This window comes from Lissotriton helveticus, chromosome 2_2 (genome assembly GCF_964261635.1).
Source record: "Lissotriton helveticus chromosome 2_2, aLisHel1.1, whole genome shotgun sequence".
NCBI classification, from domain to species: domain Eukaryota; kingdom Metazoa; phylum Chordata; class Amphibia; order Caudata; family Salamandridae; genus Lissotriton; species Lissotriton helveticus.
Genome location: NC_136060.1, coordinates 136,612,867 through 136,632,661, shown reverse-complemented (window position 1 = coordinate 136,632,661; position 19,795 = coordinate 136,612,867). Strand labels below are relative to the sequence as shown.

At 50.3% G+C, this 19,795-nt stretch overlaps 1 protein-coding gene across 11 annotated transcripts in view; it reads right to left on the bottom strand.

The window, feature by feature from the left end:
• Positions 1-19,795, bottom strand: part of FRYL (FRY like transcription coactivator) — a 2,496,013-nt gene that overhangs the window by 558,848 nt on the left and 1,917,370 nt on the right. For all 11 annotated transcript variants that reach the window (XR_013608325.1, XM_078678213.1, XM_078678216.1 and 8 more), the window contains 2 exons: positions 9,627-9,721; positions 5,634-6,235 (listed from right to left, as the gene is read on the bottom strand). Coding sequence is in view for 10 of the 11 variants with exons in the window: in XM_078678213.1 (XP_078534339.1) it covers positions 5,634-6,235; positions 9,627-9,721 (697 nt within the window). In the remaining variant the exon portion in view is untranslated. The remainder of the gene's footprint in view (positions 1-5,633; positions 6,236-9,626; positions 9,722-19,795) is intronic.

Below are 19,795 nucleotides of genomic sequence, written 5' to 3'. Positions count from 1 at the left end.
TCATAGAGGACAATTGTGAAGCGGCTCAAAGGGAGTGCACATCAAACAAGTCAAAAACAAATTCAAGTCCAACCAAGGCATCACAAAGGGAATAGGAGGAAAGAAATGAGTGATGCCTTTTAAGAAACAATTTACAACCGGGGACATGAAGAGAGAAGGCTGATCAGGAAGCCTTAGAAAACCAGAAATGACCGAAAGATAGCCCTTGATAATGTCCAGAGCAGAGCCCTGCTGGGCCAAAGAAAGAAGGAACAAGAGAACCCCTGAATGAGGGTCAGAAAGGGGATCCACAGCCTTAGCAGCATACCATGCCAAATTTGTTCCAACGCCAGGCGTTTACAGTGTTAGTGAAGGGACGCCTGGCTGCCAAGATTACATGATAGACTTCGGGAGGCAAGTCAAATTACGTCAACTGCCGCCGCTCAATCTCCACGCAAGGAGGTGTAGGCTGGACAGGTTCAGGTAGAGGACTGTCCACTGCTGCTGCGACAGAAGATCTTCCCGAATAGGCAGTCTGATTGGAGGATCGAAAGCCCCGTTGAGCAGCTCTTGATGCTCAACAAGAAAAGATATGCTGTTCCCCCTAATCGGACAACGTGATGAAGGGTAAAAAAGGAGGAATGCCTCCTTGTCGGAACTAGAGTCCTCACACACCCAGCAAGCTAGGTGTCATGCTTCAACATATGGACTTGCTCCACATCGGGTCGGCGCTGCAATACCCAACGGGCACCCATAAAGGGGCACTTCAGTGGAGATCTTATGTTCCTGCCGTTAGGTGCGTGTGTGTGAGGGTCCTAAAGAACGGTTTAGAAGTGGTGCAGGTGAGTGAAGTTTTAAAAAGGTTGGATAGTCCACATAAACTCTGTATTCAACTGGTAATCCACCTTCTTAAAAACAAACAGAGTGGCAAGCTCTCTGGCTTAATGGTCTGCATATGCCACCTGGCATGATCGACCAGCAGGATGCAGGAGGCCAAGAGGCCTCAGGATCATCCTGACCGAAACCCCGGATAGAGGCTGAAAGATCGGAATCATAGTCTGAATATCCCAGACTCGCTGTTCGGGAGGATAAACCCGAAACTGAGTTGTGTCCAGAACCGCTCCGATGAAAAGGAGCTTCTGGGAGGGAATCAGGTGCGACTTTGGCACGTTGATGGAGAACCCTAGCAAATGCAGGAGGTCGGCCGTAGTCTGGAGGGGGGAGACGACTTGGGACGAGCCCGCCTTCAACAACCAGATGTCAAGATGGGGAAAGACTGGAACCCCTGATCCGGGCAGATAAGCTATGACCACCGCCATTACTTTTGTGAACACACGAGGGGCACTGGTAAGGCCAAAGGGGAGCAAGGGAAACAAAGTGGTTGTGGCCTACGGTGAACCGCAGGTAACACCGGTGGGCCGGCAGGACGGGGATGTTTAAATAAGCGTCGTGCAAGTCCAATGCTATCAACCAGTCTATAGGGTCAAGGGCAGACAAGACCTGAGCGAGCATCAACATTTTTAACAACTTCTTCTGGCGGAAGCGGTTGACGTTCCTGAGATCTAAGATAGGACGCAGGTCTTTGTCCTTCTTGGGCACCAGAAAGTAGTGGGAATAGCAACCACGACCTACTTCTGGGACAGGAACACATTTGATGGCCCCCTTGGCTAAGTGGGCCGAAACTTCCTGTTGGAGAAGGGCCAGGTGATCCTCTTATATGTGTTGGTACTGAGGTAGCATGGAGGGATGGGTAGGTTTGAAGGAGAGGGAGTAGCCCCGTTGGACTATCTGTAGAACCCACCTGTCCGACGTGATGGTAAGCCAATGGGGGAGATGATGGCGGATCCTGCCACCCACTGGTATTTGGTGGTCCTGGAAGGTGGGACTAGGAGGGTTTGGAGGCCGATGCAGAGGGGGCGGAGGTGGACGAGCCAGCTCGCTGGCCTCCAGAACCACGCCAGTGGTTCCCACGTCCCCGACCGCGCTGGGGCTGAACAGCCTGCGCCGGCCTGTGTCTCTAGGCCTGACGTAGTGGAGCACCCTTTCCGTAGCCACTAAAGGGGAAAAAGGCAGACTGCGCAGGGCAGGTGGTGGAGAGGCCCAAGTACGTGGCCGTAGCTCGAGAGTCATTAAAGCACTCCAGCACGTTGTCACCAAAAAGGAGACTGCCATCAATGGGTATGTCCATAAGAGTGGATTGGACATCCCCGGAAAACCCAGTCGTACTCAACCAGGCATAACGCCGAAGGGCTACTGACGTGGCAATCGTTCTGCCCAGTGCATCGGTGGCAGTATCCAGCCCACAGCAGATAGTAAACTTTGCTGCATTTCTCCCCCCGGCAACAGCACATGAGAGCACAGCCAGTGCCTCCTCTGGGCAATGAGGCAGCAGTTGCGCCACCGTATCCCACACAGAGTGGGAAAAACGGCCCAACAGACATGCAGTGTTTACCGACCACAGTTCCAAGCTGGAGGAAAAGATCTTCCCAAGTTGATCCAGCTTCTTGGATTCCCTATCAGGTGGAGCTGTAGGGAAGGCGCCCTTGGACGTAGAGGCTTGGACCACCAAGCTCTCAGGGGTAGGGTGTTGGAAGAGGAAAGTGGGTTTGCCCAGGGCCGGGCGATGGTGTCGGGCAACCACCCTATCCACAGTCGCCCCTGTGTTGGGCCTGGACCAGTTGCCCAAAAGGATGTCCGTAAGGGCTACATTGAACGGCAGCAGGGTCTCCGAAGAGCTCGCTGCCGGCTGAAGCACCCGTCAGGAGGTTAGTCCGGACGGCCACTGTAGGAAGCTCGAGGTGGAGAGCCTTGGCCGCCCTACGCAACACTACTACGTATGACGCTCCCTTTTCCTTAGCCACGGTGGGAGGAGGAGACATGCCTAGGTCTGGGGAGGTATCCAGACCACTGGCATCCCCCAGTTCTTCTCCATACTCTAGCGGGGCAGTTAAAGGGTCCTCAGAACGCTCCCACTCTTCCTCTCCCTCCTGTCGCTGCCAAACTGGCTGAAAATGGCCAGGGGGGAATGCAGGCACAACAGTACCCAACGGCATCGGATTTATGCGGTTGATGCCGGTCCGGCTCCATATCCACATTGGGGTGGAAACCGAGGACGACATCGGCTGGAGGTCCAGTGCCGGCTGCGAACGTGGTGCAGGTGGAAAAGGCGCAGGTGGAGGTGTTATGAGGTCGACTAGCGCCGATCCAGATCCAGGGCTGGATCCAATTGGGCCCTTAGGAGTCAAGGCCAGAGCAGCCGGCGTTGACGGCCTAGGGCCCCCAGCTGAGTCCGCTGGGCCCAAAGGTGCACTGGCAGAGTTAGGCTGCCCAAAGATGGCATGCATTGCTTCGTAAAATTGACGAAGCTGGGCAGGGGTCGCTCCCGGTCACGCCGGAGTCGACCCTGAAGGCTCCGCATGCAGAGCCGCAGGAGTGGCACTACCCGCACCCTTTGTCGCGTCGGCCGACAGACGAGGGGAAGTCGAACAGCGACAAAGCTTCTCCTACTTCTTTTGTGCTTCGACTTACCGGACCCCGAGTGCAAAGACTTTGACAAGGAGTAATGATGGCTCAGCGATCGGTCATGTGACCTCCCAAGTGACTGGAACATCGAACGTCGAGGAGCCGACTGCCGGGCCTCGAGGAGCTTTCCGGACCACTCCCGCAAAGACTTTGGGGCCATGGTCTGGCATTCGGAGCACGACTTGGGGTCGTGGTCGCACTCCAGGCAGTATAGGCACATATGGTGAGGATCAGTTACAGACATCAGTCGGTTATAGAAACCACAGGCTTTGAAGCCGGGCATCCCTCGTGCACCAGGAGTCGATGTAAGACTTAAAAAGAAGTTGACAAAAAGTAAGTAAAAAAAATACTGGGGGCACCGCTCTCTCCGCATCTGCGCTTGCTGGCGCGGAAAAAGAAAGAACTGATGTCAGACCGCGAGGGTGCCGCCTGAGTAACTGCCGCAACATAACCCCCCCCGGCAACCAAGACACAGAGTCGACCCACGCCACCTACCGAAGTGCAGGGATACTGCCGACGAAAAACTTTCCAGCTCCAGTCTGATGCCTGGGGGATATTCTAAGGTAAGGAATCTCTAACTGTTTCTTTCAGATATCACTGGGCAGGCTGCTGGAGCGGGTATTGCTGCTGCTGTGGGCTTCCTAAGTTTCCCCTTCCACGTTTGCAGTAGGAGTAAAAGGAATGCTGCTGCGGCTGGGCAGATAAGGAAAGCCCAAAGGATCTGGCAGTGGCCCTGCTCTTACTAAAGCTCTGAAGCACCATATCTGCCTTGCTCCCAAAAAGGCAGGAACCATCAAAGGGCATATCGATCAGAGACAACTGGGAATCGCCTGAGAACCCAGTGGACTGGAATCGGGTGTGGTGACGCGGCTACACAGTAGAAGCCATGGTTCTACCCAGGGAGTATGTGGTGTCCAGCCCACGCAGGATGGTGAACTTTGCCACATCCCGGCATCCACCAAAGCTTGGTTGAGAAAGGCATAGCCTTCATCTGGAAATGGTCCATAAAAAAAGCCAAGGCTCAGAAGCAGCTCTCGGAAGGTTTGGGGGCTTATTCCACCAGGGTCAATGCTGCTACCACTGCATTAGCACCCAGAGTGACTGTTCTGTATATTTTCTATGTTGCTACATGGGCGTCAGTTCATATGTTCACCAAGCAGAACTATCAAGGATAGCCGGAAATGCAGAGATGGGCATTCTGAGGACAAAATTCTCCAGAAATCTTTGTCTGAGTCAGCTCACAGAAGCACCGCCTGGGAAGTATTCAAAAGGTGAGGAATCATGCAGATAGAAGCACCTATCGGAAGAAAAAGTTACTGACCTTCAGTAATGCCCTTTGTGGTAGATACTCTAACTGCAGATTCCACACCAACCCTTCCGTCTTCCCCACACTGCTCCAAAACAATCTGTTATGTGGCTCAGCAGTCTGGGAACATGGACAGCATAGAAGGCAACTGGTATCAGCACATACTGATGGTGTTTATACGAGGCTCTGCATGTCATTTCCGGAGCCTCACAGCTCTACTTGCTGGTCTGTAGGGATAATGCTTTAGACTTTAAGTATCCAGTCTAAAGCCCGGGAAATATTCAGAAGGTGAGGAATATGCGGTTAGACATATCTATCAGAAGAGTCCTTTTCAAGGGGTAGCGAAACAACCTGCCTAACGGGTATTGAATAAGCATGTCGGAATTTGGGACCACCCTGTAATTGACTACAAATGCAGGAATGAAGACCTGTAAGGGACAGCAAACCGCAGTCCCTGTATCGGCATTTCCAAAAAGCATTTTCTTAAAAAAAAGTTTCACACTTGGAAGACATGTGGGGCTGCCAGCAGAAGGGATACAGCATTCTCCTAGACCACTGACATCAGGGCGCTAGACTGCACCAGATATATTTGTTCAGTGTCATCACATCTGTAGAGAACAAAGCCACTGTGTACGTCATATTGGTAGTACTGATTGTATTAAGTGGTATGTCAATCGGGGTGTTTTCCATCTCCAGGATATTCATAAGGTGAGGAATGTATGCAAAGTATAAATCAGAACATGAAAACAAGATCATGTCAGAACAAATATATACAAACTTCTGCAAAATTTCACATCAAAGCATACATTCTACAAACTTATATTACCTGCTAATTGAGAGGGGTCCACCAAAGTGTTTTTGGACACAGTAATAAGTTTACTGAGGAGGTGAACTGTCATTTCCTGTGTTGAAATTGAAGTAAATCCCTTTAGGAAGAGATGCTGAAGACCTGGAAAATTACTCCATTTCAGTTTACTTTGAACTTTTTCAATCTTCTCGCGACTGTCGGGTTTATCCAGAGGCAAATGAGTAAGCAGTTTGTTAAGCAGTCTGAGAGCCAAGAGGTATTCATATTCAAAGTCTGATTCTAGCAAGGATGCTGCAATCCAGAAAATGGTGGCCATTAGATTATTAGGATCAGTAGTGGGTTGCATATCAACTGTTCCTCCAAGAGAAGAAAGGCTTCTAGTCCTTGCTAAACTACCCCCATGGTTTATCCTGCCATCCATTATATCCAGTGTGTTACTCCGCCGCCGGTCACCTTTCCGGTCACCCATTAAACTGAGCCTCAAAGAGTTACTTCTTACATTGCTGTAGTTTCCCAAATAACTTCCACTACTTGTAGGGCTTGTGCTTAGGTTCAACTGTCCAGTGCTTTTTCGGTTAGCTGCATTTTTGTGTCCCATTACAGGATCATGGTATGCCGTGCTGAATGAAGAAAAAGGAAAATGTTACTTAAAAAATAATTCATTACTTCGGTGTTCAATTTACAAAAGTCTACCAATTGTTGCAATACCCCAAGTAGCAGAGAAATCTCAGGAAGCTTCAATTTTGAAGAATTTAAAAACTCTAAAGAACTGTGTTGGATAGCAAACCTAAACGTTCTTATGGTAACAGCTACACCACTTGGGAAGCGAACACCAAGAACATTTTGATTAAAGTAACTCAAGTTATAGAAAGTGACACACTGTACATATAACTAATGTTACTATCTTCTACAAGGGATATTCAAAATTATGAACATTTAATCAACAAGATGCCGTTTTCTGTGGAAATGGCAGCACAGATAAAGTCACATGAAACAAACATTTCATTCTAAATAGAGTTACTTTGAGCTCAAAGTACCTATATATATTTAGGGCTTGCTATATCCTTTCTAACCAGGAACAGGTTATGCATTTTGGTTCATGGTGTATTCAACTGCTTTTATGAAGAAGATCAAATATACACCCTTAAGAATTTGATTCATTGGAAAAAAAATGTATTCAGCTGGAAATACATTTAACTCATTAACACCCCTTAGTAGAGTATATTGTAATACAAACACCCGAAGCAGACCTGGCAAACTGGTGGTTAACTGGTGGTTAACTGGTGGGCTTGAGCAGGGTTTAGCCCAGGTTCGCAAATGTGCACTGTTTAGAGCCTCACCGAATGGAAGAGGCTTAGAACTTGTTTGGTCAGGCTAAGTAGGAAGCTGAAGGTCAAGAACCTTCGCCTCCATTGCCACAACCATGACAAAGGAGGTGCAGTCTTCGGTGGCAGGGCCCAGAAACTAGTCCATTATTTGGGGAGATATCCAAACCACTATCCTCCTGGAGGTCTTGAAAACAATTTTCCTCTTGATATGGCTGGTCAATCTCACCCTCAACATCAATTATCAGAGTCTGTGCCAATTAATTCATGAGCCCTTCTGGAAGGTAGAGGCAATGTGCCAGAATCAGAAGGGTCGCTAAGTGGTTGCGGCTTAGTGGTTGTGGCTTAGATAAATAAGTGCAAGGCTTCAATTGAGGGGTTGCAGCCTCAGCATTGAACTACACCATTCTATAAATGGCAGTCATCGGAGTCAATTGCACAATGGATCACATTCTGGTCTTGGTTGTGGCACCAGGGAGGGAACCGGCACTGTAGTTGGACCAGAGCTCCTAGTGAATCCAGAGGGCCCAGCTGGTGCCTAAGGCGCACCCACAAGCTGTAATCCAGTTGGGAGGCCTTTCGGCACAATGGGAACTACAGGCCTGCCAAAGGGAGCTGGCAACGTGTCACACAGCTGTAGCATGGCTTCGGAAAAGGTATCCTTTGCTGCTGTAGTTCAGATGGTCCTGGAAATTCCAGTTGCTGTGGAACAAGAGTCAGAATCAACTCTAAAGTAGAGCGACTTCGGCAGAGCAACCTGGAGGTATGATGATGCCCTCGAGCCTTCTTGGAATATCGAGAGTGGCACGACAGTGCTGAATCCAGCTTGGATTTCATATGCTTTTTCTTGGATTTACCAGGGTGTTTAGATCGTGAAGATGATCTGTCGTGGAAGCAACCTCGGGACCAGGATCTACCTTTAGACCTCACTGATCGCCACAAGGGGTTTTGTGGTGCTTCTCAGCAAAAAGCTTCTCTTCCCATTTTGAATGGTCTTTGGGTGCATCAAGGCACAATAACTGCAGGACTGGGAGCTGTTATCCATCCCCAGGCACAGTGGGCAAACCACATGTGGGACCGTCACAGACATTTATTTGCCACATTACCCACAGATTTGAAGGTAACATTTTTCCTTGCACACAGAAGATTTTTTTTTGCCAGAAATCTGTCTCCGAGACAAAAGATAGCTCCGGAACAGAATCTGTTGGCGCTGAAAAAAACAACTGATATTAATGTGCATTGGTGGGGCCCATATAGACCCACACTTGTTGCGTCTGGCACAAAAGGATGTCGACACTGATCTGAACGCACACCTGCCAGGTACTGCTGAAGATTTTATGGATCCAGTCTGACGCAGAGGGCAGTATTCAAATAGTACCGTCTAATCTATTAGAAACCATTTCTTCTCTGCAGGTGGTCCACAAGGAGCAATATTCTCTGGAGAGTGGGGTTGTGTGTGTGTGTGTGTGTGTGTGTGTGTGTGTGGGGGGGGGGGGATGAGGTAGTCTAGAGAAAATCCTCAGAGCATGAAAATCAAATAGCTTCATCAACTTCTGGATCACCAGCATCTGTGGTATAGAACTACGCAACTGATATCACCAAAATTGGATATGCCTTTTTGGACAGGTGCATTGCATCCTGTGATGATGTCTTCTGGATCTACAGAAGGGTAGCAGTATCATCTATAGCTGGATGGGTGAACTGCTGGAGAAACAATCGGGACACAGTCAGCTGAAATCGGGGTTGTACAGTTCTCATTTTAATCATATGTGTTTGAGTGCTAAAATAATAAATAGGGCCAGGATTAGTACATAGTTAGAAACACAATGCCAAATAAAGATATAGAGCAGAGCATTTCTTAAAGTGATATGGTATGTGTTGCAGACTGAAGTAACTCACTGCCCAAAATAGAATGTGTTAAAATCTATGTGGAAGAAACATCATGCAACAGCTAGCCAGACAAAGGAACTTGTCTCATCTCCAGACTCACAGGCAAATCTGAATATTACTGGTATGCAGCAGGATGTAATGAGGCAACACGCTTTAACTGGGGACTCATAAGCTTCATTTAAAAAATATGGGTAAAGAAGCATGCCAATATATTTTGATACTCCCAATACTCATCTGTAGGTTTCATAAAGAAATGGGCATGACATGCATGTGAGAATCTGATCTGTACGTTTCATAAAGATTGCGAAATTAAATTCCTGAGAGACCACTAATTGAGATTTTTCTGGCTGTTGTGGGTAATGTCACCAAGAGAATGACCGGAGGGACCACGACAATGCAATTTATGCATATGCCATCATGAGCTACAGCGACACATTCGAACCATCAGTTTTCAGAACAACCAGCATTGGAATTATCTAGCTTTCAGTAGAGGAATACATTTCTAATGCTCAATGGCCGTACAGGGAGAAAAATGTAATATTTGAAAACTAACATGGAAAATATTCAATGGGAACCTGCATGTCTTGATGAAACGTCAGCAGGCTTACAACTACAATTAATAATGCAGCATACAAATCTTTTTGATGGCCAAATACTCAACTGTGTTAACTGTATGTGACATGCTAAAGGGGAAATGTAGAATGTTTTTGAATGATTCCCACAATATAAAAAATATGAATAAAAGAAAATTAATTCTATTGATTTCACAAGGAAAGAAGTGGAACACAATACTCACCGAGAAAGTGCTGATAAAAGATCAAAGTGCTTTGCGGTTTCCGCTAACGTATCTATAGCAGACTCCAGCGTAAGAAGTAGTTCAACAACAAAACCCTATTTAAAAAGAAAATATAGAGACATTTTTCAGAACATTTCATTTCTAGGCCTTGAACTTCAAGTTAAAAGTCCAATAACTTTGAACTTTCAAGAAGGATAAAGACTTCCCCAAACGGGGCATGCCAGTAATTGGCAACATCTAAACAAAGAAGAGGCAACAGAACCCATATGCTCACTTTGATACCAATGCCAATTTACCGACCACCTGGAAACAAAATAAATTAAGCCACTCTTACTTTGGATGATCTTGGTTTATAATCATTTTTCTACAGTAAAATATTCCTCAGACTCAAACTTTTGATACTTCTGTTTATAAGGGTGGGGCTGGCAACTTCTTTATCTTTGCTAATGCTGGAGGCCATCTTTGCAGCACCAACTGAAAATGATGATAATGAAACATACAGATGTAATACATTTTTTCAATCTGTGGTTTTTAGTGGTTCCCATGAGTATTTAGCAGTCTTAATATTGCCTACAAAAGGATTTCCAAATCACCATTTCAGAGTTCAGGTTTTAAATATAACTACATCAAAGTGTAATTCCCTGCTAAAGTACATTTCTAAATTTAAAACCCAATCAGGATCCATAATTATAGTTAAGAAAACTAGAAAACAAACATTAAATACAACTAAAATAAAACTAATTGAAATCAATAAAGTACGAGTTATTTACCTTCAGTAACGATTATCTGGTAGAGGCGATTCTAGCTGCGGATTCCTTCACGTAGAATTACCCCCAGGCGTGAGACTGGATCCGGAAACTTTTTGCCACAGCATCCCTGCGTGCAGGGGGAGGGGCGGCATCACGCGACTCCGCCCAGGCGTCGTCCGCGTACGTCACGTCAGTGAGGTCACATAAGCCCCCCCCCCCGGCACGCCTACGTCAATTTTCTTCTAAGAACTTTTCCGCACCACGTGGAGCCACCAGACAAAAAACTGTGGGAGCATGGGAACAGTGTGCGAAACAGTAGAAAAAGAGGGAAATGGAGATAAGCGACACCATAGGGAACAGTACAACACTGCAGTGTCCAAAGGCAGGGGCAGAAGAAAGAACAGAGCAGAGCCCTGAGCAGCCACCCTGCCAGTACGCAAACAACCTCCCCCCACCTGTGCCCCGGAGACAAGGAACATGAGTCAAAAGTCACAACACATGCAGCAGGCTTACCACCCTCGTCCAGAAACAAGGAAGGGATGCCAGTCCCAAGGCAGACAGGTACCACAAACCTCCAAGCCACCCCAGCATAGAGGGCAACTACCCCTCAAAGAACAAGGGCAAGGCCTGGCCAGATGACCCCTATTTGGAGGTTAGCAGAGGGGCCAGGGCTTTCAGAAGCAAGAGGAAGGAAAGGGAGGGAAGGACAGAGATGGAAGGCAAACCCCCCCAAACCTGGAGTAGCCAGAGCAGCGGGGCACAAGAGCATCGCCACCCGTCAAGAGCAAAGAAGGCACTCACAGGAGACACAGCCCCCCACCGGGAGGCAAGTACTGAAGACCAACCCAAGGGTCCTCGCAGAACGGGGAGGAAGGGTGGGCCGTGAAGGAATCTGCAGCTAGATTCGTCTCTATCAGACACATCGTTACCGAGGGTAAGTAACTTGTATATCTGATAGAGACGACTAGCCGCAGATTCCTTCATGTAGAATAGATACCCTAGCCATACCCACAGGGAAGGAGGGTCTGCGGAAGGACCCCACTAGCCGGGACACAACAGAGAAGCCCACAGAGGGCTAGTCCCATGGACAGGGTGAACAGCCCCACCTTCCCAGGCAAGGAGGAGGAGGGGGGAACCCCCACAAGCAGAACACCACTAACCCTGAGTGGGATGTGGGAAGAAGAGCGAGAGAGAGTGTAGAAGAATTCAAAAGAATCCCTTTCACTTTCAGCAGAGGAACCAAAGGCAATGCCAGGAATGCAGAAGCACTCCACATCCCTACAAGGCAACAGAGCTTCCATCTAATTCCATCCAAGGAAGAAGAAAAGCCTAGAGGGCCCAAGGAAAACGAGGGAAAAGAAGGCGAGCCCACCATAGACGAAAGGCAACCGACCAGCCAGAGCGGCGCCCGCAGCAATAAGCCGCCGGAATCACAGCCCGGGCCCCAATGAAGACCGGGCAGGCTACGCCATACAAGGGGAGAAACACAGAACCATCCCAGCCCCCAGGACAGGAGGCGAGGAAATGCCCGGGGACACAGAACCACGCGGGGTCCGTGCACACGGCCCAAGAAGCATCAGCAACATACATAAACACCACAGAGAGCGGAGGCGACCAGAACTCCCTAGCATAGCGCAAGCTATAACAGCTACCACTACACCACATAGGGGAAGTTAAGTCCCAAGACATGGGAACCCTCTTTGGAAGGAACTTCCGCAGAAGAGGAAAAAACGAAAGAGCAACGGGGAAATAGCCTGCGGGAGGCTTGCCAAGCAGCTCAAGGTGAAAAACAGAAGGCCTAATCTCTGGGCAAGTCTGTGCACATAACTCAAGCAGATAACACAGGTAACAAAGGGCCGTCCAGTAGCCAACAAAGCCACAGTCCAAGCAAGGAGGACTCGAGTGCCCATAAAACGCACCTCACAGCAAGGGCAACCGGCCCAAAAAAGGGGTCCAGAACCAGCTCAACTCAGCAGTCACTGAGGAGGGGAAGGAGGAGGATAAGGCGGAGAAGGGGGACGGAGCCCTGCCAGAAACCGTTGGTTGGCAGAGTCAGCCGGGGCATGGTACAAAAGGCTGCCATCGAACGGAAGATCAATCAGCCGCTCCCCAATATTTTCAGGAACACGCCGGCCCGAAGCCCAGCATGGCGACAGAGGGCAACTGAGGAAGCCATGGCCCAACCCAGCACCTCTGAGATGTCCAAAGCGGAGCGGAGAATAAACACCGCTAGCTCTCGGCCATCCATGCATGATGCCGTAAATCCACATGAACAGTCTCCTGGGAAGCTGCAGATCCCAAAGACTCAGCCGAGTCCCACAAACAAAAGGAGGCCCTAGCCAACACACATACGGTGTTAAGGACCCACAGGGCAGCGCTGGTCGAGGAGAACACGTTGCGCCCCCAAGAGTCCAACCAGTGGGCCTCCGGGGACGGCTGAGTCAACAGTAGTGGAAGGGAGGGAAAAGCAGTCCGCAAAAGTGGACTGGAGGTAGAGGGGTGGAGGGAAAGACACGCCGGGTCACGTGGCGCCCAGAGGTGCTGGTGCAGAACGTGGTGAGGCACCGGATCCCCTGAGGCGGGGCGCCTCCAAGCCCCCGTCAGGGAAGAAAGGAGCGAACCTTTAAAGGGAAGCAAGATCTCCCTCCCACCAGAGCCCTGATGGAGAACCTCCAAGAGATGTTCTGGCGGGAAATGAGCAATCTGGTCACCTATGCGCAGAATGCCCACCGCCGTGGACACCGCGTGAGCGTAGGCCGCACCCGCCTCCATGGGGCCCCGCAGTGGAGAAAGCAGCTCCTCCATGGGTGACGGCTGCAAACTAAGGCGGCCGTCCCAGAAGCCAAGCAGGGCGAGCAAGGGCCAGACCTGGAAGTCGGCAGGAACCGATGAATGGGGGACCAGCCGCTCCTCCGATGAACACCGCAGCCTTCAAAATGGCAGGGAGCCACCCTTCGATGATGCTGGTGAAAAGGACACCACGCGGCGGCCTGTCTCTGGGGAGGATGACCCCAAAATGCAGCCAACCTCCGGAGAAGAGGGTGAGTCCGAAGACGAATTCGCAGCACGATTTCTGTGCGGTAAAGTCCGGCGCCCGAGGCTGAACGTCGACACCACCCGTGCCGGCGGAGACGCCGGAGAGGGCTCCTCTGAGCCACCCCGCGCCAGGGACTGGAGCGGGGCCAAAGGGCGGCGCTGACTCGACCTCCGCCGAGGGAGCCGCCTGCGTGAAGAAACAAGAGGGACCAGGTGAAAGACAGGTAACCCACCTCCAGCCTCGGCCCAGCATTCGTTGGAGGTGGCCCTGCAATCCATGCGGCACCGCCAGAGCCGACTCAACCTCCGACTCACCCTTCGACGAGGCAGCCACCTTCGTGGAGGGGCGAGAAAGGCCCGAAGTAGGACGAGGGGCCTCATCCAGCCTTGACCCAGACCGGGACAAGGAGGGTCCACCGAACTCTGTGGCGTTGCCCGAACCAGCAGGTGCCTGCGCCGTGGCGACGTCAGCTCAGCCGTGGACAAGGCCTTTGCCCGCCCAGAGGGCCGAGCGGCACTCGGGGATGCGACCCGAGCCCCGGCGTCCTCCAGCGACACCACAGGAACTCCCGCGAGAGCTTGCGGCAAGGCAGAGGCGCCGTGGTCTGAAGGAGGGACCAACGAAGAGCCACATCCTCCAAGCCTGGATCCGAACCAGTCAGTGCTGGAGCCGCCGGCGGCGCCGCGGAGGACCCCACGCAAGGCAAGGGATCCACTGACGCCCAGGAGGGGAAGGAGGAGGAGACGCCAGCGAGGCTTGCAAAGCCGCCACATAAGTCTCCATCTGGACTCTCGACACTCAGTCACCGGGAAACGGTGGATAGGAGTTCAACACGCAGGGCCGCATCACCCGCGGAGAGCCCACGCCCCCGGCAGGCCGCACACCAGCCCCCGGGGACAGACTGCGACACTTACCCACCGGGGAGCGACGCTCTCGCAACATCGAAGAAGGGCGAGGACGAAGACAACGGCAGTATCTGAAGCTGTCTGCCGAGGCTGATCGAGGAGAGGAAGCCGACCTTGAGAGACGCGCCGAGAGTAGTTTCATCTGGCGCTCCCGACGCGACTTCAGCTTCAACTGTTGGCACGCCTCACAATCAGTGGTGCCGTGATTCTTCCCTAAACACCACATACAAATGAGGTGAGGGTCCGTCGCCGAATTAGACGCCCACACGACATGCAAGTCTTGAAGCCCGAAGGCATTCGCACACTGTTCCACCAAAAATTTAGACAATGGGGAAGAAAAAAGGGCCCCCCACAAACAGGCCCGTAGCAGAGACCGGATGCGCTTTGCACGCGGAAAAGGAAAAAAACTGACATAGTGGTGTCGGGTTAGGGCTTATGTGAGCTCGCTTACGTCACATATGTGGACGACGCCTGGCCGGAGTCGTGTGTTGTCGCCCCTCCCCCGGCGTACAGGGATACTGTGGCAAAAAAAGTTTCCGGATCCAGTCTCACGCCTGGGGATAATTCTACGTGAAGGAATCTGAGGCTAGTAGTCTCTATCAGATATAATAATCACAAGTTCTACAAAATCCATGATTTCAACCAAACAAGGTCATAAAAAAGACTAAAGAAAGTGGCCCTCAGAAAGACCGATTTTCCATTATTTAATAACATTTTGAATAAAATGAATCAACTCCACAAACCTACTTTGACAGCAGCAATTTTAAATAAAGACTTGTCAGCATCTTGTAAAACTTAATTTTCTTGGCAAAGGAATCAGTGAATGCTTCCTGGGCTCTTCATAGAGTTTGCAAAAAAATATAAATTGCTAATTATTGGTCTGAACAGGGGTCACATGGGCAAAGAGGAAGGCTGTCCCTGCAATATCCAACTTTCAGAAATACAACAAAAAAGTTAATTATCTTTGGTAACGCCTTTTCTGGTAGAGACTAACTGCAGATTGTTCACCTTGTGAATTTCCCTATGTTTCAGACTGGAACCGGAAATTTCCGAAAGCAATTCCTTTGCACATCAGTAGGTGGCATTGTTTGGCTCCGCAATGGACCGTCCCACCCTGGATGAGACATTGGGGCCACTATATCCATACTACCTCTATGCACTGATGTCCGTTTCTTTCAGATTTCTGCACTTGTTGTCAGATGCGGAGATGGCAAATCAGAATACCACTGTGCAGATCTATAAATTGGGATCTTATTAGTGCACAGAATGGGAGGAGGGTGGGTTGGTGAGGAACCTGCATTCAGAGTCTCTACCAGAAAAGGAGGCACTGAAGGTAACTTGTTCTTCTGATAGAGACTTCTAATCGCAGAGCACTCACCTTGTGTCAAAGCAGTACCTCCACAGGTGGTGCGACTGTGGAATGGCTCAGACCGGAAATCTTGAAGGACAGATCAGGCAAAGTGCCCATCCTGCCGAATCAGACTTTCCAGACAGTAGTACTTCTTGAACGTATGGAGGGACACCCATGTTGCAGCCCGGTAAATGTCCTTAACTGGCATAATAAACAACAGTGTAGAAGTAGCAGCTTTTTATCTGGTGGAACGAGCATGCAAGCCTTCTGGGGGATTAGTCTTGGCCAGCATGTACCAGATCTTAATGAACAAGTTACTGACCTTCGGTAACAATATATCTGTAGAAGACAGATTAGTTATAGATTCCTTACCTTGTGAATTACCCCTAGGCGTCAGACTGGATCTGGAGAACTTTTGTGTCAGCAGTACCTCTGCGCGTTGAAAGGTGGAGTCTGTCGGCTCCGCGTTCGTCGTTGGCATCGTGGTCACCGGGATGACATCGCAGCAGCTCCTTAGATGCTGCCCTCGTGTGCTGACGTCAGTTCTCATACACGACATTCCACGCCAGAAGCCAGTCATGTAAGACACTGACCACTGATGCACAAAATTAGGGCCCCGAAAGAAAGTCCATAACCCTAGAAGTCAGTTCACAGAATGGGGAGGATGGGTGGAGCATAAGGAATCTATAAATAATCTATGTCTCTTACAGATATATCATTACCGAAGGTAAGAAACTTGTTCATCTGAAAGAGACAATTTGATATGGATTCCTCACCTTAGAATACAAACCCCAGCAATACCAACCCATAGGTGGGTCTGCGAACCAAGTTCACACCAGAAAGTCCTGGAGAACAGAAAGGCCAAAGAAGCCGTCCCTCTGGAATTGGCTGTCCAGGCAGTAGTGCTTTGTAAATGTGTGCAGAGATGCCCACATACCTGCCTGACAGGTGTCATAGAGAGGAACAACAAGTCCCAAAGCAGTAGTAGCTGCCGTCACCCTGGTGGAATGGGTGCGCAGCCCCACTGGAGGCTCCTTCTTTGCCAATGGATAGCAAGCTTTGATGCACAAAACGACCCACGTAGACATGGTCCGTATGTGCACAGCTCGACCTTTTTTGGCACCCACATAGCCGACAAAGAGCTAGTCATCCACCCGGAATTTTGTTGTGCGATCCAAATAAAATGATAGCGCATGTTCTGCATCCAGACGGTGGAGCCTCTCTTTCTCCTTAGAAGGACACAGAGGCGGGAAAAAAGTGGGCAAAGTGATAGTTTGTCCAATGTGGAAAGAAGTAACCACCTTGGGAAGAAACGAAGGTCTGGTTCTTAGGACAACCTTGTCGGGATGAACCGCCAGAAAAGGAGGTTTTGAAGAAAGAGCTTTGAGCTCACTCACCTGCGAGCAGAAGTGATGTCAACCAGAAAGGCAGTTTTAAGTGTCAAAAGTCTAAGAGGACAGTTATGTAGCGGCTCAAAAGGAGTACACATAGGATAGGTTAGAACCAGGGTCAAGTCCCACTGCGCATTATGAAAGGAATTGGAGGAAACAAGTGCATAATGCCCGTAAGGAAGCGATTTACAACAGGGGACTTGAAAAGAGAAGGGTGGTCAGGAAGCTGAAGTAAGACCGAAATACCAGAAAGAAAGCCTTTTAGAGTGCCCTTTGCTGTGCACCATGCCACAAATTTGTTCTATCTAAAGGCGTATACTGATTTGGTGGAGGGATGCATGGCTGCCAAGATAACGTTACAAACTTCGGGAGGTAGGTTAAAAGCCTTCAACTGCCGCCGCTCAACGCAAGGAGGTAAGGCTGGAAAGGTTCAGGTGGAAGACCATCCCCTGCTGCTGCTGCAACAGAAGATCCTCCCGAAGAGGCAGTCTGATTGGAGGATCTATCGCCATGTGTAGCAGCTCGGGACACCAGACTCTAAATGCACAATCCGGAGCCACAAGAATGACTTGGGCCTGGTCGCGCTCGATCTTCTTCAGCACCTTGCGCAGAAGTGGTATGGACGAAAAGTGTTCTAGAAGGACGCAACTCCACTGGCGACGAGAAGCGTTGCCTAGCGAGTGCCGCCTTGGAAATTAAAACGTGGAGAACTCTCTTCGGTAGAGACCTTCCACCAATTCAGAGTTAAGACGCCATTCATAGCCCGAATATCCCGGACTCGCTGCTCGAGAAGATAAGCCCGAAACTGCATTGTGTCCAGAACCACTCAGATGAAAAGGAGCCTGTGAGAGGGAATCAGGTGCGACTTCGACACATTTATAGTCAACCCCAGCGAGTGCAGGAGGTCCTCCGTAGTCTGGAGGTGGGAAATGACAGACTGGGGCGAGCACGCCTTTAACAGCCAGTTTTCGAGATAGGGGAAGACTGGAACCCCTGATCTGCACAGATGAGCTGCGACCACCGCCATCACTTTTGTGAACACCAGAGGGGGGCTGGTAAGGCCAAAGGGGAGAACAGTAAATTGAAAGTGCTAAAGGCCTACCATGAACCGCAGCGAACGCTGGTGGGCCGGCAGGATGGGGATGTGAAAGTAAGCGTCCTGCAGGTCCAACGCTACTATCCAGTCTCCAGGGCTGAGGGCAGACAGGACCTGATCTAGTGTCAACATTTTGAAGCGGTTGATGTTCCTGAGATCCAAGATAGGAAGCAGGCCTTTGTCCTTCTTGGGCACCAGAAAGTAGTGGGAATAGCAACCACGACCTACTTCTGGGGCAGGAACACGCTCAATGGCTCCCTTGGCCTTGAGAGCCTTAACTTCCTGTTGATGAAAGGCCAGATGATCCTCTGACATGCGATGGTACTGAGGTGGCATGGTTGGGGGGCAGTCTCGAAGGGGAGGGAGTAGACCCTTCGGACTATTTGCAAAACCCACCTGTCTGACGTGATGGTGCGCCAGTGGGGGAGGTGATGGCGAATCCTGCTGCCCAGTGGGGATTGGTGGCCCTGAAAGGTCAGACTAGGAAGCTTTGAAGGCTGCTGCAGAGGGGGCGGTGGTGGACTGGGCCGCATGATGGCCCCCAGAACCACAAAGGTGGGTTCAACGTCCACTGCCGCGCAGGTGCTGGCAGCTTGCGCCTGCCTGCAGCTCAGGGTGGGGCGGGGCACCCCTTCCGTAGCCACGAAAGGGGTGAAAAGCAGACTGCGCAGGAGGGTGGTTGTAGGAAGGTAGATCCCTGACTATGGTTGCCCCCAACTTTTTTGCCTGGTGTTTTGCTGGTTTTCTGACTTAGTTGACCTGGGACCCTGCTATTCAGGACCCCAGGCCTACTGCTCTCTCTGTAAAATGGATTCCATGTACCTTAGGTACATATCTAATTGGATACTGAGGCACCTTATCAGTCCCTGTACAGTGTACCTTAGGTACCCAGGGCTTGGGTGTACCCAGGGCCTACCAGGGGCTGCAGCATGTATTACGCCACCCCTGGCTGGCCATCCAAATCTGACACAACTGGCTGCACGACAGCTGGGGCAAGGTGGTGTAATCACCCTTTGCTTTAGATATAATATACCTATATCTAAACCTAAATGGACACACAGATCTCCCATCAGTCACTCCTATGGCAGGCCTTGACAATCCTGAAGGCAGAGTGCTTGGAATCGTGTGAGATGGTGCTCTGGCATGAGCTGAGCCTGTCTGCGGCTTTCGGGATCTATCCCTTAGCCGTTTCCATGATATCGCCTACCATATACTCTTAAGTGCATTATAATCCTCGCGGTTATATGCCAACTCTGGTATCGCTTTATCAAAACATGTCGAGTAAGGTGTCATACGAATTGGAATACTAACCCCTCGCCAATTCTGGCGACGGGGTTAGCATTCCACCCTTCTAGAGGGACACGACATGTATGTAACCTGTAACCCCGGTTAAAGTCAGACAGAGCCTTAGCTCCACAAAATGGATGCTGCCACCGAGACACAAGTCTGCCCTCCTGCTGCTGGGAGTCCTCCCAGAGCAGGAGGCAAGGACAAAGGGTTTCCTGCCAGGGGCGGTGCCAGCACCGTCCCAGACAGGGTTTTGTGTATTCTAGGTAGGCAGGGCTTTAGAGGAAGGTGACTGCAAGTGGCACCCCGGTGCTCACTGTGCATAGACCGGCTTGAACCAGTTCCAGGGGCAC